The sequence below is a fragment of the Oncorhynchus nerka genome, linkage group LG12 (genome assembly GCF_034236695.1).
Source record: "Oncorhynchus nerka isolate Pitt River linkage group LG12, Oner_Uvic_2.0, whole genome shotgun sequence".
Taxonomy (NCBI): domain Eukaryota; kingdom Metazoa; phylum Chordata; class Actinopteri; order Salmoniformes; family Salmonidae; genus Oncorhynchus; species Oncorhynchus nerka.
In genome coordinates this window covers 76,024,317-76,037,937 of record NC_088407.1, presented here as the reverse complement: position 1 = coordinate 76,037,937, position 13,621 = coordinate 76,024,317, and the positions used below count along the sequence as shown (strand labels likewise).

Below are 13,621 nucleotides of genomic sequence, written 5' to 3'. Positions count from 1 at the left end.
CTAGCATTTAAGAGCAGCTGGAGGCCACGGAAGGAGTGTTGTATGGCATTGAAGCTCGTTTGTAGGTTTAACACAGTGTTCAAAGAAGGGCCAGATGTATACAGAATGGTGTCGTCTGCGTAGAGGTGAATCAGGGAATCACCAGCAGCGGTCCTCCCGGGTGGCGCAGTGGTTACAGCGCCAGCTGTGCCACCAGAGACTCTGGGTTCGCGCCCAGGCTCTGTCGTAACCGGCCGCAACCGGAAGGTCCGTGGGGCGACGCACAATTGGCCTAGCGTCGTCTGGGTTAGGGAGGGTTTGGGCAGTAGGGATATCCTTGTCTCATCGCGCACCAGCGACTCCTGTGGCGGGCCGGGTGCAGTGCGCGCTAGCCAAGGTTGCCAGGTGCACGGTGTTTCCTCCGACACATTGGTGCGGCTGGCTTCCGGGTTGGATGCGCGCTGTGTTAAGAAGCAGTGTGGGTTGTGTATCGGAGGACAAGTGACTTTCAACCTTCGTCTCTCCCGAGCCCGTACGGGAGTTGTAGCGATGAGACAAGATAGTAGCTACTAACAATTGGACCCCACGAAATTGGGGAGAAAAAGGGGTTAAAAATAATAATAAATAAAAAAAAAGAGAATCAACAGCAGCAAGAGCGACGTCATTGATGTATACAGAGAAAAGAGTCGGTCCGAGAATAGAACACTGGCGCCCCCATAGAGACTGCCAGAGGAACTCTATCTGAGAAGTAGTTGGTGAACCAGGCGAAGCAGTCATTTGAGAAAACATGGCCGTTGAGTCTGCCGATAAGAATGCGGTGATTGACAAAGTCGAAAGCCTTGGCCAGGTCGGTCATAACCGATGGCGGTTATGATATTGTTTAGGACCTTAAGCGTGGCTGAGGTGCACCCATGACCAGCTCAGAAACCAGATTGCTTCGGCAGGTTGCTACTGGTGGGTGCAGCGCTGTTGGCCTGGATAGGGGTAGCCAGCTGGAAAGCATGGCCGGCCGTAAGAAAAATGCTTATTGTAATTCTCGATTATCGTAGATTTATCGTTGGTGACAGTGTTTCCTAGCCTCATGCAGTGTGCAGCCGGGAGGAGGTGCTCTTATTCTCCATGGACTTGTGTCCCAAAACGTTTTGGAATTAGTGCTGCAGGATTCAAATTTCTGTTTGAAAAAGCTAGCCTTCGCTTTCCTAACTGACTGTATATTGGTTCCTGACTTCCCTGAAAAGTTGCATATCGCGGGGGATATTCAACGCTGATGCAGTACGCCACAGGATGCCTGGTTCTATCAGCTTACTGTTTGATGAAATAACACACATGACTCGAGGGAGCCAGAGATCTAGATAACCAGAAGAAAGAAAAAATAACGTACCCTGACCCAACCATTCTCCTCCTGCTGGCTTTCGCAGGTTCTGCCATTACTCTCCTGAAGTTGCCGGTAATAGGCTATACGGGGAGTCGGCAACCTTTGTCATGTGGAATGCCAATTGATATTAACATTTCTACCGATCTGCGTGCCAGTTCTGGTTTTCATATGCACATTTTTGTGGAACAGTTTAATTTAATTTATAATGTCTTGTCTCAAAATCAATGTCACGTGGTTAATCAAATTTCTCTCCAAATCTAACTGAAAATTATAAACCTAAAAAGTAAATATGTAAAAATAGCCTACAAAAAGGCAACAAATAAAAACATTGTACAAAATATCCTGATAGTTACTTTTAAAAAATCCTATAAATAACATTGGCTACACATGGCCTGTGTGCAAGGAACTTGAAACGTTGTATCAACGATCAACTTCAGTCGGCCTCAAGCTTGCACTAGCAAACTTCCATCATTGTATAAAGTATCCTGGGCCCTCACAGTTTCCTGCTCCAGTGAGCTCGGGACAGACACAGCTGTAGGCTATTTGCACAAGGGACTAGAAGCAGAGCTTGACATTGGCAAGGGCTCACCAGAGTGGAGCATCTCATGTTTGAGCTCCTGTTCCTCTTATAGAATATTAGCACAGAAGTATTGTGGACCTCCTACACCTATATATATATATATATATATATATATATACCATCACCCAAGTCAAGCACTGATAAGAAGTAATCGGGTAGGCTTGTTTTATTACGTTTCCACTGGATCACGCTGAGTGGTTATGGAAAGGGAGAGGCCTGGAAAGATTTCTCCAATAAATTGAGGTACTATTGTCATTCTCAACGGATATAAAAACATTGTTTGCTTTTTGAGGTGAAGAAAACATGACTTTGAGAAGCTCCACAGCTTAACGTACCATTGGTGTGGTACATTAAGCCAATCAAAAATACTATCAGATACCCAAATTGACACATTTTATATGCAAAGGTGTCATCCAAGGTAAAGGGTGGCTACTTTGATGAATCTCAAATATATAAAATATATTTTGATTTGTTTAACACTTTTTTTTGGTTACTACATGATTCCATATGTGATTATTTCATAGTTTTGATGTCTTCACTACTCTACAATGTAGAAAATAGTAAAAACAAAGAAAAACCCTTGAATGAGTCGGTGTTCTCAAACTTTTGACCGGTAGTGTACTTATGCGTAATCAGGTGCGCGTCCTTACTCAACATTGACAGGAGTACTCCAAACAAAAGACAATGACTAAATTGAATTGAATTGACAAAACTCAGAAATGGACTGAAATAAACAAAAACTTGTTTCTCACAAGTTTAGCATAGGTTGTGCGCTCTGCGAACAATGTGTCAATTCCGAGAATGAGAACGGTAAGACTGGAATAATAATATATTGAAAGCATTAACATAAATGACCATAACCTTTTTCAGATTAATTCACTGAGATGGGTGCAAATATATATATATATATATATATATATATATAAAAATATGCTACTGCTCGACTAAAAAGATATTGGTCGACCAACAGCCAATGGACCAAACAATCGACCAGTTGACTAATTGGGGTTAGGCCTAATATAATGGTTTGTATTTTATTTATATATGCATGTATGTTCTCTCTCGGCATGGCGTCAGAGGGACTGGCACACCATCCCATTCCCTAAGTAGTGTACTACCTTTGACCAGGGCCCATGGGGGCTCTGGTCAAAAGTAGTGCAGTATATATGGAATAGAGTGCCATTTGTGATGCAGTCAGCGAGAGGCAGTCAACCGCCTTATAACCAGCAGCAAATGTGATCACTCAATAAAAATGAGGGCTTGTGCTGGCTGAGCTGAAATGACTGCTGGTATTGGTTGCAGCTGTGTTGAGCTGCGGTAGTCGGGGCAGACGTGGGGTCTTGATTTTAGGGCGGCAACAATGTGTTGAAAAGCTAGTGGCCATCCAGAATTTAGATTACCCTCCCATTCCACCGCCCGCCCTCCCTCCTCCACTCCCCTCCGGCCCACACCAGAACTCTCCCATTTCCTCCCATCAAGATGTCTGTGCTCCCTTCTAATGTCCCCTTCTGTCTGTGATTTCTTTTTAGTAAGGAAAAATCTTCAGCTTCTCAAGCCCTGCCATTACAGCCAGTCAACTGCATAGAGGTAAAAATACATTTTACCATAAGCCTGACATATGATAGTTAGCCTTAATCTAGGAAACAACAGTTTCATTTGCTTTTGTGCAATAGGTCTGTCAATGGTTTTAATGTTAAGGGGATTGTGTTGTGTGTTTCTCTGTACAGCTCCTCTAGTTGAGATGAAGCCTAGAAGAAGTCCTGCCTGGCCCATCACAGAGTCTATGCCGCTACCTGTAAGTATACATTTCACTTGTGTGAATATCATGTTTATTATTGATCATGTCTTGTCAATAATATTAGTAATTATTGTATTACTGGTAACATCATGCTGTCGGTTGCTTCCTGAACCAGTTAGCTTTAGAGGGAGAGAAATATTAAATGATTTATTATTGGTCATGTCATCCAATATATGAAGCAATTATTGTATTAGGGTAATTCCATGGTGACAGTGATGCTGAGACTCAGCTTTTTCATTATACGATGTAAAGTTTAACAAACCATACAACTCTATGCACAAAGACCACTTTTAACAATTTCCACTGACATTTTTACAAAAACACGTTTACTTGAAGAACAGTGCAGATGCAAAGTTTGCTAACAGAATGATGGCACAAACAGCACCAACCGTCATTCTGTTACCGAAGTTTTCATCTGCACTGAGTCTGCATCACTGTTACTGTGGAATTGCCCATAATTATCAACATCATGCCTGCATGCTGTCTGTTTCTTTCTGAACCAGTTAGCTTTAGAGGGGAGATTGATTCAATTATTTATTATTGATCATGTCATTCAATAATATTAGCAATTCTTGTATTATTAGTAACATCATGTCTGCATGTTGTCCGTTTATTTCTGAACCAGTAAGCTTTAGAGGAGAGGAATGATGAAATTAGATAAAAAATAAAGTGGAAGAGTGGAGGACCGCACCCCCCAGCATCCCCCAAAAGCAGCATGGCAGGACTCCAGCTGGTCACCCCCGCCTCCAATCCCATGGGGCCTTTCTTTGGTCTCCCGTGGCAACAGGAGGCCATCCACGACAACATCTACACGCCTAGGAAATATCAGGTGAGGAATGAGCAAGTAGTCCAGCTAACAATTGAGAGAGGAGAGTGCATTGAGGAGAGTGCATTGTGATGTATGTAGACATTGGTACATTCATCACCATTGATCTTTCGCTCAATAAACTGCAAACATTCGTCAGTGTGCAGCATCTATCTTTTATTTCACAAGGTTTATTCATTTGTAACCACCAGTGCATTTATTTGTAACCAGTTATAGTACACAACGTTTGAAACTAATGACTGTGACCTCATCTGTCCTGCCAGGTTGAACTTCTTGAAGCAGCTCTTGAACACAATACTATTGTCTGCTTAAATACTGGCTCAGGGAAGACTTTTATTGCAGTACTCCTAACTAAAGAGCTCTCCCACCAAATCCGGGGAGATTTAGTCGAACAGGGGAAGAGGACAGTTTTCCTGGTGAATGCAGGTAGCTACATTTAAAGACGCAGATAAATGTACTATTTGGTGCATCCCATTTCTTCACACTTTTCCCAAAGTGTGCACATGCACTCCCTGTCATGGATTTAAAAGCATTACATTGGTGTGAGCATTGGTTGGAGTTTCACCATAGTTAAATCCATTTCAGGCAGAGTGGAAGTGCACTCTTTAAGGGGAAGGGTGGAGAGTCACAATGCAGCCTTTTTATAAGTATCAACTTCTAATAAGTGGACATCAATATGATTGAGACCATGATTCTTCTGTTTTCCCCTCTTCTGTCTGTTCCATGGTAAATAAAGCATCGTCTGTGATTCAGCAAGCAGCTAGTGTTAGGACCCACTCTGATCTCCAGGTTGGAGAATACATGTGTGTGGAGAAGACCTCATCATGGTCCAGGGAAAAGTGGAGCCAAGAAATGATTGAAAATCAGGTGCCGTTCATTGAACCAACTTTCTGGAAAATTACCAGTTATCAATTTTCATATAATTCTAAGCAATCACCAGAATAAAGTACCAATTGTCATCCATTTTCATATAATTCTAAGCAATTGCCAGATTAAAGTACCAATTGTTAGAGTTCTTTCATGATAAATACCAATGGTAATTCTACAAAATAAAACATTACCAAAGTTTTCTCCCCTCAATTCCAACAACTTAGAAAAAGAACACTGATTACCCTCAGTGTTTTGTCCAAAGGGGAGAAGTTATTGTGTCCATCACAGAATACTGTCTCACAACTATAATCTATTCTTCGAGGCAATATGCCATCCTCCACTCACTCTATCCATCGTTTCTGTTCTAGGTGCTCGTTATGACGTGCCATATCTTCCTGCATGTGCTGAAGAGTGGAGTGCTGCCACTATGGAAACTCAACCTGGTGGTGTTTGATGAGTGTCACCTGGCAATCACGGACCATCCCTACCGGGAGATAATGAAGGTACATTTACAATCTGTTCTACGTAGCTATGCATTCAACTGTCGCTTGAAAGCCAAGCACGTACTCTTCCTTCCCTGTATGGAGAAAGCCAAGGCCTTATGGAGATTGGAGATTATTCATTATATTGTTCCCCATTTTGTAGATGAGAAAAGTGTGGTCAGTCAGCCTTCATTATTGGACCCCATTGGAGGCTGGTCAATGTTTTTGGAGTTTCCTTGTTTTAGGCTGGCTCAGTATTCCTGTCTCCCATTTCTCTGTTTCGTCTATCTCTCCTCTGTTTCAGTAATGTGTGGGCTGTGTCTATCTCCTGTTTCAGCTATGTGAGGGCTGTCCGTGCAGCCCTCGGATCCTGGGCCTCACTGCATCAATTTTGAATGGTAAATGTGACCCGTCTGAACTGGAACAGAAGATCCAGAACTTGGAGCGGATCCTGCGGAGCAATGCAGAGACAGCTACTGACCTTGTTGTCCTTGACAGGTAATTCTACACATCATGGCCTGTATTCACAAAGCGTCTCAGTGGGACTGCTGATCTGGGATCAGGTACCTCCTGTGCACATAATCTAAGGGCTCGATTCAATCCGTATCGTGTAAGTTCAGCTGTATAGCGCGATTGAAATGTTAAGGTAATTTCAGATTGAGCCGACATATGCAGCGGTTACCATGAATACAATCTTGGCTAATGTGGGAACATTGCCTTTAGATTTAAAATGCACTGAACTTCTGGGTACCGATTGAATCGAGCCCTTACTTATTATGATTGAAAATGGAACATTTAACTGTGTGTTGTGTGTGTCCCAGATATGCCTCCCAGCCCAGAGAGGTGGTACTGGACTGTGGACCCTACCTGGACAAGAGCGGCCTTTCAGAGCATCTACTGAGCGAGCTGGACGAGGCTCTCCACTTCCTCAACGACTGCAACATACCTGTGCCTCGAGAGGACAGAGACCCCACCTTCATATCCAAGCAGGTCTGACCCCACCTTCATATCCAAGCAGGTCTGACCCCACCTTCATATCCAAGCAGGTCTGCTAATGAGAATGTGTGCATAGTCCTAATCTACACCAGAGAGTATTGAATAGCAAAAGTATGTTTTAAGGGAGAAGTGAGGCTGGTCTGAAGCTTAAAAAAAGAACGGAAATTCACATGAGCACCACAAGGCCTAACTTCACCCATGCACTACAAATGTTTTCTGGCATACAGCTTTGACCTATTACAGGAGCTATGTTGGCCTACTGTACCTCAAACAACATGTAGGCTACTACACACATGTTTTTTAGGATTAAAACATTCTCAAAGATCCTCATTGAATGATCTCCTTCCCCAGGTGCTGAGTGACTGTCGGGCGGTGCTGTTGGTGCTGGGACCGTGGTGTGCCGACAAGGTGGCTGGCATCATGGTGAGGGAGCTGCAGAAGTACATCAAACACGAACAGGAAGAGATCAACAGGAAGTTCCTGCTCTTCACCGACACCATCCTGAGGAAGGTATGCGTGTAACGACTTACTCTTGTGTATGTTCTTTGTGTGATTCCCGTTGAGTTTGGTCTCCTGTCTTGCTATGTAGGCCTAGCTGAGTTCTGTAAAGCGCTTGCGTGACATCCATTGCTGTAATAAGGGCATGGCATCCATTGTTGTACCTACATGTTAGAAGCAGACCACCATAGTCCCTGTGCTCAAGGAAGCGAAGGCAACCTGCCTAAATGATTACCACCCGTTAGTAACCATGAAGTGCTTTGAAATTCTGGTCATGGCTCACATCAACAGCATCCTCCCAGATACCCTAGACCCACTCCAATTCGCATACCGCCCCAACAGATCCACAGATGACACAATCTCAATAGCACTCCACACTGCCCTTTATCACATGGACAAAAGGAAAACCTATGTCAGAATGCCGCTCATTGACTACAGCTCAGCGTTCAACACCATAGTGCCCATGAAGCCCATCACTAAGCTAAGGACCCTGGGACTAAACACCTCCCTCTGCAACTGGATCCTGGACTTCCTGACGGGCCGCCCCCAGGTGGTAAGGGTAGGCAACAACACATCCGCCACGCTGATCCTCAACACTGGGGCCCCTCAGGGGTGTGTACTTAGTCTCCTCCTGTACTCCCTGTTCACCCACGACTCCAACACCATCATTAAGTTTGCTGACGACACAGCAGTGGTAGGCTTGATCACCAACAACAATGAGACAGCCTATAGGGAGGAGGTCAGAGAACTGGCAGTCTGGTGCCAGGACAACAACCTCTCCCTCAACGTGATCAAGACAAAGGAGTTGATCGTGGACTACAGGAAAAGGCACATTTACATTGACGTGGCTGTAGTGAAGCTGATCGAGAGTTTCAAGTTCCTTGATGTCCACATCACCAACAAACTATCATGGTCCAAACTAGAGGTTGACCGATTAATCGGAAAGTTTTTATAACAATTGGAAATCGGTATTGTTGGACACCGATTTGGCCGTTTTTTTTTTTTACACCTTTATTTAGTCTTTATTTAACTAGGCAAGTCAGTTAAGAACACATTCTTATTTTCAATGATGGCCTAGGAACGGTGGGTTAACTGCCTCGTTCAGGGGCAGAACAACAGATTTTCACCTTGTTAGCTCGGGGATTCAATCTTGCAACCTTATAGTCCAAAGCTCTAACCACCTGCCTCTCATTGCACTCCACGGGGAGACTGCCTGTTACGCGAATGCAGTAAGCCAAGGTAAGTTGCTAGCTAGCATTAAACTTATCTTATAAAAAACAATCAATCAATCATAATCACTAGTTAACTACACATGGTTGATGATATTACTAGTTTATCTAGCGTGTCCTGCGTTGCATATAATCGATGTGGTATGTATCGTTGCTCCAATGTGTACCTAACCATGAACATCAATGCCTTTCTTAAAATCAATACACAGAAGTATATATTTTTAAACCTGCATATTTAGCTAAAAGAAATCCAGGTTAGCAGGCAATATTAACCAGGTGAAATTGTGTCACTTCTCTTGCGTTCATTGCGTGCAGAGTCAGTGTATATGCAACAGTTTGGGTTGCCTAATTATGACATAACATTGAAGGTTGTGCAATGTAACAGGAATATTTAGACTAATGGATGCCACCCCTTAGATAAAATACGGAACGGTTCCATATTTCACTGAAAGAATAAACGTCTTGTTTTCGAGATGATAGTTTCCGGATTCGACCATATTAATGACCTAAGGCTCGTATTTCTGTGTGTTATTATGTTATAACTAAGTCTATGATTTGATAGAGCAGTCTGACTGAGCGGTGGTAGGCAGCAGCAGGCTCGTAAGCATTCATGCAAACAGCACTTACGTGCATTTTGCCAGCAGCTCTTCGTTGTGCATCAAGCATTGCGCTGTTTATGACTTCAAGCCTATCAACTGGTGTAACCGATGTGAAATGGCTAGCTAGTTAGCGGGGTGCGCGCTAATAGCGTTTCAAACGTCACTCGCTCTGAGACTTGGAGTGGTTGTTCCCCTTGCTCTGCATGGGTAACGCTGCTTCGAGGGTGGCTGTTGTTGTTGTGTTCCTGGTTCCAGCCCATGGAGGAGCGAGGAGAGACAGAATCTATACTGTTACACTGGCAATACTAAAGTGCCTATAAGAACATCCAATAGTCAAAGGTTAATGAAATACAAATGGTATAGAGAGAAATAGTCCTATAATTCCTACAATAACTACAACCTAAAACTTCTTACCTGGGAATATTGAAGACTCATGTTAAAAGGAACCACCAGCTTTCATATGTTCTCATCTTCTGAGCAAGGAACTTAAACATTAGCTTTCTTACATAGCACATATTGCACTTTTACTTTTGCACTTTTACTTTTTGCATTATTTAAACCAAATTGAACATGTTTCATTATTTATTTGAGGCTAAATTGATTTTATTGATCTATTATTTTAAGTTAAAATAAGTGTTCATTCAGTATTGTTGTAATTGTCATTATTACAAATACATTTGAAAAATCGTCCGATTAATTGGTATCGGCTTTTTTTGGTCCTCCAATAATCGGTATCGGCGTTGAAAAATCATAATCGGTCGACCTCTAGTCCAAACACACCAAGACAGTCGTGAAGAGGGCACAACAAAAACTTTCCCCCCTCTGGAAACTGAAAATATTTGGCATGGGTCCCCAGATCCTCAAAAAGTTCTACAGCTGCACCATCGAGAGCATTCTGACCAGCTGCATCACCGCCTGGTATGGCAACTGCTCTGCATCTGACCATAAGGCGCTACAGAGGGTAGTGTGTACATCACTGGGGCCAAGCTTCCTGCCATCCAGGACCTATATACCAGGCGGTGTCAGGTGAAAGCCCATAAAATTGTCAGAGACTCCAGTCATAGACTATTTTCTGGAGTGCCAGGTCTCAGACCAAAAGGCTCCTTAACAGCTTCTACCCCCAAGCCATAAGAATGCTGCTGAACAATTAATCAAATGGCCATTGACAATTACATTGACTCCCCCCCATTTGTTTTGTACACTGCTGCTACTCGCTGTTTATTATCTATGCATAGTCACTTCACCCCTACCTACATGTACAAATGACCTCGACTAACCTGTACCCCCGCACACTGACTCGGTACTGGTTTCCCCCTGTATAAAGCCTCGTTATTGTGTTACTTTTGATTATTTTTTACTTTAGTTTATTTAGTAAATATTATCTTAACTATTCTTGAACTGCACTGTTGGTTAAGGGCTTGTAAGGAAGCATTTCACGGTAAGGTCTACACTTGTTGTATACCGGCGCATGTGACAAGGTTTGATTTGATTTGGCTACATGACATACATGGTATTGATTGCTTTTAGTATTTTGTGTGTGTGTGTGTAAGGGCAAGGGCATTTCCCCTCTTGGTACAGGATAAGTCCACAGGGTTTATTATGAAGTTATTTCTTCCTGGTGTCCTAGGTCCACAGGGTTTATTATGAAGTTATTTCTTCCTGGTGTCCTAGGTCCACAGGGTTTATTATGAAGTTATTTCTTCCTGGTGTCCTAGGTCCACAGGGTTTATTATGAAGTTATTTCTTCCTGGTGTCCTAGGTCCACAGGGTTTATTATGTTATTTCTTCCTGGTGTCCTAGGTCCACAGGGTTTATTATGAAGTTATTTCTTCCTGGTGTCTTAGGTCCACAGGGTTTATTATGAAGTTATTTCTTCCTGGTGTCCTAGGTCCACAGGGTTTATTATGTTATTTCTTCCTGGTGTCCTAGGTCCACAGGGTTTATTATGAAGTTATTTCTTCCTGGTGTCTTAGGTCCACAGGGTTTATTATGAAGTTATTTCTTCCTGGTGTCCTAGGTCCACGCCCTGTGTGAGGAACTCTTCTCCCCGGCCTCTCTGGACCTGAAGTTTGTGACCCCGAAGGTCATCCGTCTCCTGGAGATCCTCCATGAGTACAAGCCCTTTGAGAGGCAACAGTTTGAGAGTGTGGAGTGGTACAACAACCGCAACGAGGACAACTACGTGTCGTGGAGTGACTCGGAAGACGAAGACGAGGATGAGGAGGTGGAGGTGAAGGAGAAACCCGAGGCTAACTTCCCCTCGCCGTTCACCAACATCCTGTGTGGGATCATCTTCGTAGAGAGGCGCTACACGGCCGTCGTCCTCAACCGGTACGCATCTGGTGTTCAATGCCATTTTGGCTCAATTGTGTGATACCTCTGCTACACTGCCTCCTTGGGATGTTTCTTGTACACTGCTCAAAAGACTAGAAGAATGAATGAATTGTATTGATCTAACTTTGTGATTTAGCAGTATATTTTGGGGGGAGGATTTCGGTTGTCTAAATACCATTTCCATGATTACTGTCTCTCTGTGTCAGGCTAATAAAGGAGGCAGGGAAACAGGACCCGGAGCTGGCCTATATCAGCAGTAACTTCATCACGGGACACAGCATCGGAAAGAACCAGCCACGCAACAAGCAGATGGAGGTGGAGTTCAGGAAACAGGAAGAGGTGGGAACACAACATCTTGGATTGTGACATTATCCCATCTGTTTACATTGAAATTGACCTACCCCTACATTAGTGTGTCTCTGCCTCTCTCTCTCTCTCTCTCTCTCTCTCTCTCTCTCTCTCTCTCTCTCTCTCTCTCTCTCTCTCTCTCTCTGCCTCTCTCTCTCTCTCTGCCTCTCTCTCTCTCTCTCTCTCTCTCTCTGCCTCTCTCTCTCTCTCTGCCTCTCTCTCACTCTCTGCCTCTCTCTCACTCTCTGCCTCTCTCTCACTCTCTGCCTCTCTCTCACTCTCTGCCTCTCTCTCTCTCTCTCTCTGCCTCTCTCTCACTCTCTCTCTGCCTCTCTCTCTCTCACTCTCTGCCTCTCTCTCACTCTCTGCCTCTCTCTTTCTGCCTCTCTCTCTCCCCTCCTTCCATTCAGACATAACCATATTTCCTCATTATCTCTCAGGTTCTGCGTAAGTTCCGTGCCCACGAGACCAACCTGCTCATAGCGACCAGCATTGTGGAGGAAGGGGTAGATATTCCCAAGTGTAACCTGGTGGTGAGGTTTGACCTGCCCACTGAGTACAGGTACAGCACTGCTTGTCCATCCACTACCTTGTTGCTTCTTGCTCAATGGACTATTGGCTTCTCTTTTTGTTGTGTTTTATATTGTTGATATTGTTCCCGTTCTACATTTTGTTCCTCTTTTTTTAAGCATATAAAGTGTGTTGTGACCCCTGGTAAATACACTTTCAATAAACTTTGACTTGACTGTAGGTCCTACGTTCAGTCTAAAGGCCGAGCCAGAGCCCCTGTCTCCAACTACATCATGCTGGCTGAAAGTGAGAGGACCAAGACCTTCGAGGAAGACCTGAAGACCTACAAGGCCATAGAGAAGGTGTGGTTTTCAGAGCCTGTCCTCAAGGCCCCATTGTGTCTGTCTGAGGAACACAGGGATTCTCAGAGATTTGTTTAAGGATGCATCCCAAATGGCACCCTATAGCGTAGTGCACTGTACTGTATAGGGAACTATCTGCCTGTTTAATTGATTTGTGTGTCTGTCCACAAGGCCCGTCCTTGGATGATATGAGAGGTCCTTGCTGTTTCTCTGCTCGTATTGTGACAACCCTAATACTGATGACTGTAGTTCTTCTCTTGATGTCTTCAGATCCTGAGAAACAAGTGTTCCAAGGCAGCGGGGGTCGGTGACTTTGAGGTGGAACCGGTGCAGGATGATGACAACATCCTGCCTCCCTACGTGCTCCGCTCTGAGGAAGGAGGGCCCCGCGTCACCATCAACACGGCTATCGGACACATCAACAGGTAAAGAGAGAACCGCCAGCCCTGCTTTGAGTCTGAAAGATATATACAGTTTTAAAATGGTTCTCATTGGAAACGAGGCTCTAAATGTACTGAGAACAAAATATGTTTGATTTTGTTTTAATTTGGCTGTGGATGGTCTGGTGTGCTAATGACCCTCTCTCCAGATACTGTGCCCGTCTGCCCAGTGACCCGTTTACCCACCTGGCACCTAAGTGTAAGACCAAGGAGCTGAAGGATGGGCGCTACCAGTCAACCCTCTACTTGCCCATCAATTCCCCTCTACGGGTGCCCGTCGCTGTGAGTCTCAGGCTTTCCTCATTGATTTGATTTGTAGGTCTGATTCACAAATGGCCGTATTGCCTATATATTCTAGCTCTGGTCAAAAGTAGTGCACTATATAGGGAAAAGGG

At 44.0% G+C, this 13,621-nt stretch overlaps 1 protein-coding gene across 1 annotated transcript in view; it reads left to right on the top strand.

Moving 5' to 3' along the window:
• Nucleotides 1-13,621, top strand: part of LOC115138831 (dicer 1, ribonuclease type III) — a 65,975-nt gene that overhangs the window by 16,804 nt on the left and 35,550 nt on the right. Inside the window, exons 2-16 of the mRNA XM_065025800.1 lie at nt 3,464-3,521; nt 3,662-3,729; nt 4,358-4,561; nt 4,822-4,984; nt 5,295-5,425; nt 5,797-5,931; nt 6,248-6,408; nt 6,732-6,900; nt 7,258-7,416; nt 11,250-11,563; nt 11,773-11,905; nt 12,355-12,476; nt 12,666-12,786; nt 13,057-13,211; nt 13,376-13,508. Of these exons, the coding sequence (XP_064881872.1) occupies nt 4,448-4,561; nt 4,822-4,984; nt 5,295-5,425; nt 5,797-5,931; nt 6,248-6,408; nt 6,732-6,900; nt 7,258-7,416; nt 11,250-11,563; nt 11,773-11,905; nt 12,355-12,476; nt 12,666-12,786; nt 13,057-13,211; nt 13,376-13,508 (2,010 nt within the window). The 5' untranslated portion in view covers nt 3,464-3,521; nt 3,662-3,729; nt 4,358-4,447. The remainder of the gene's footprint in view (nt 1-3,463; nt 3,522-3,661; nt 3,730-4,357; nt 4,562-4,821; nt 4,985-5,294; nt 5,426-5,796; nt 5,932-6,247; nt 6,409-6,731; nt 6,901-7,257; nt 7,417-11,249; nt 11,564-11,772; nt 11,906-12,354; nt 12,477-12,665; nt 12,787-13,056; nt 13,212-13,375; nt 13,509-13,621) is intronic.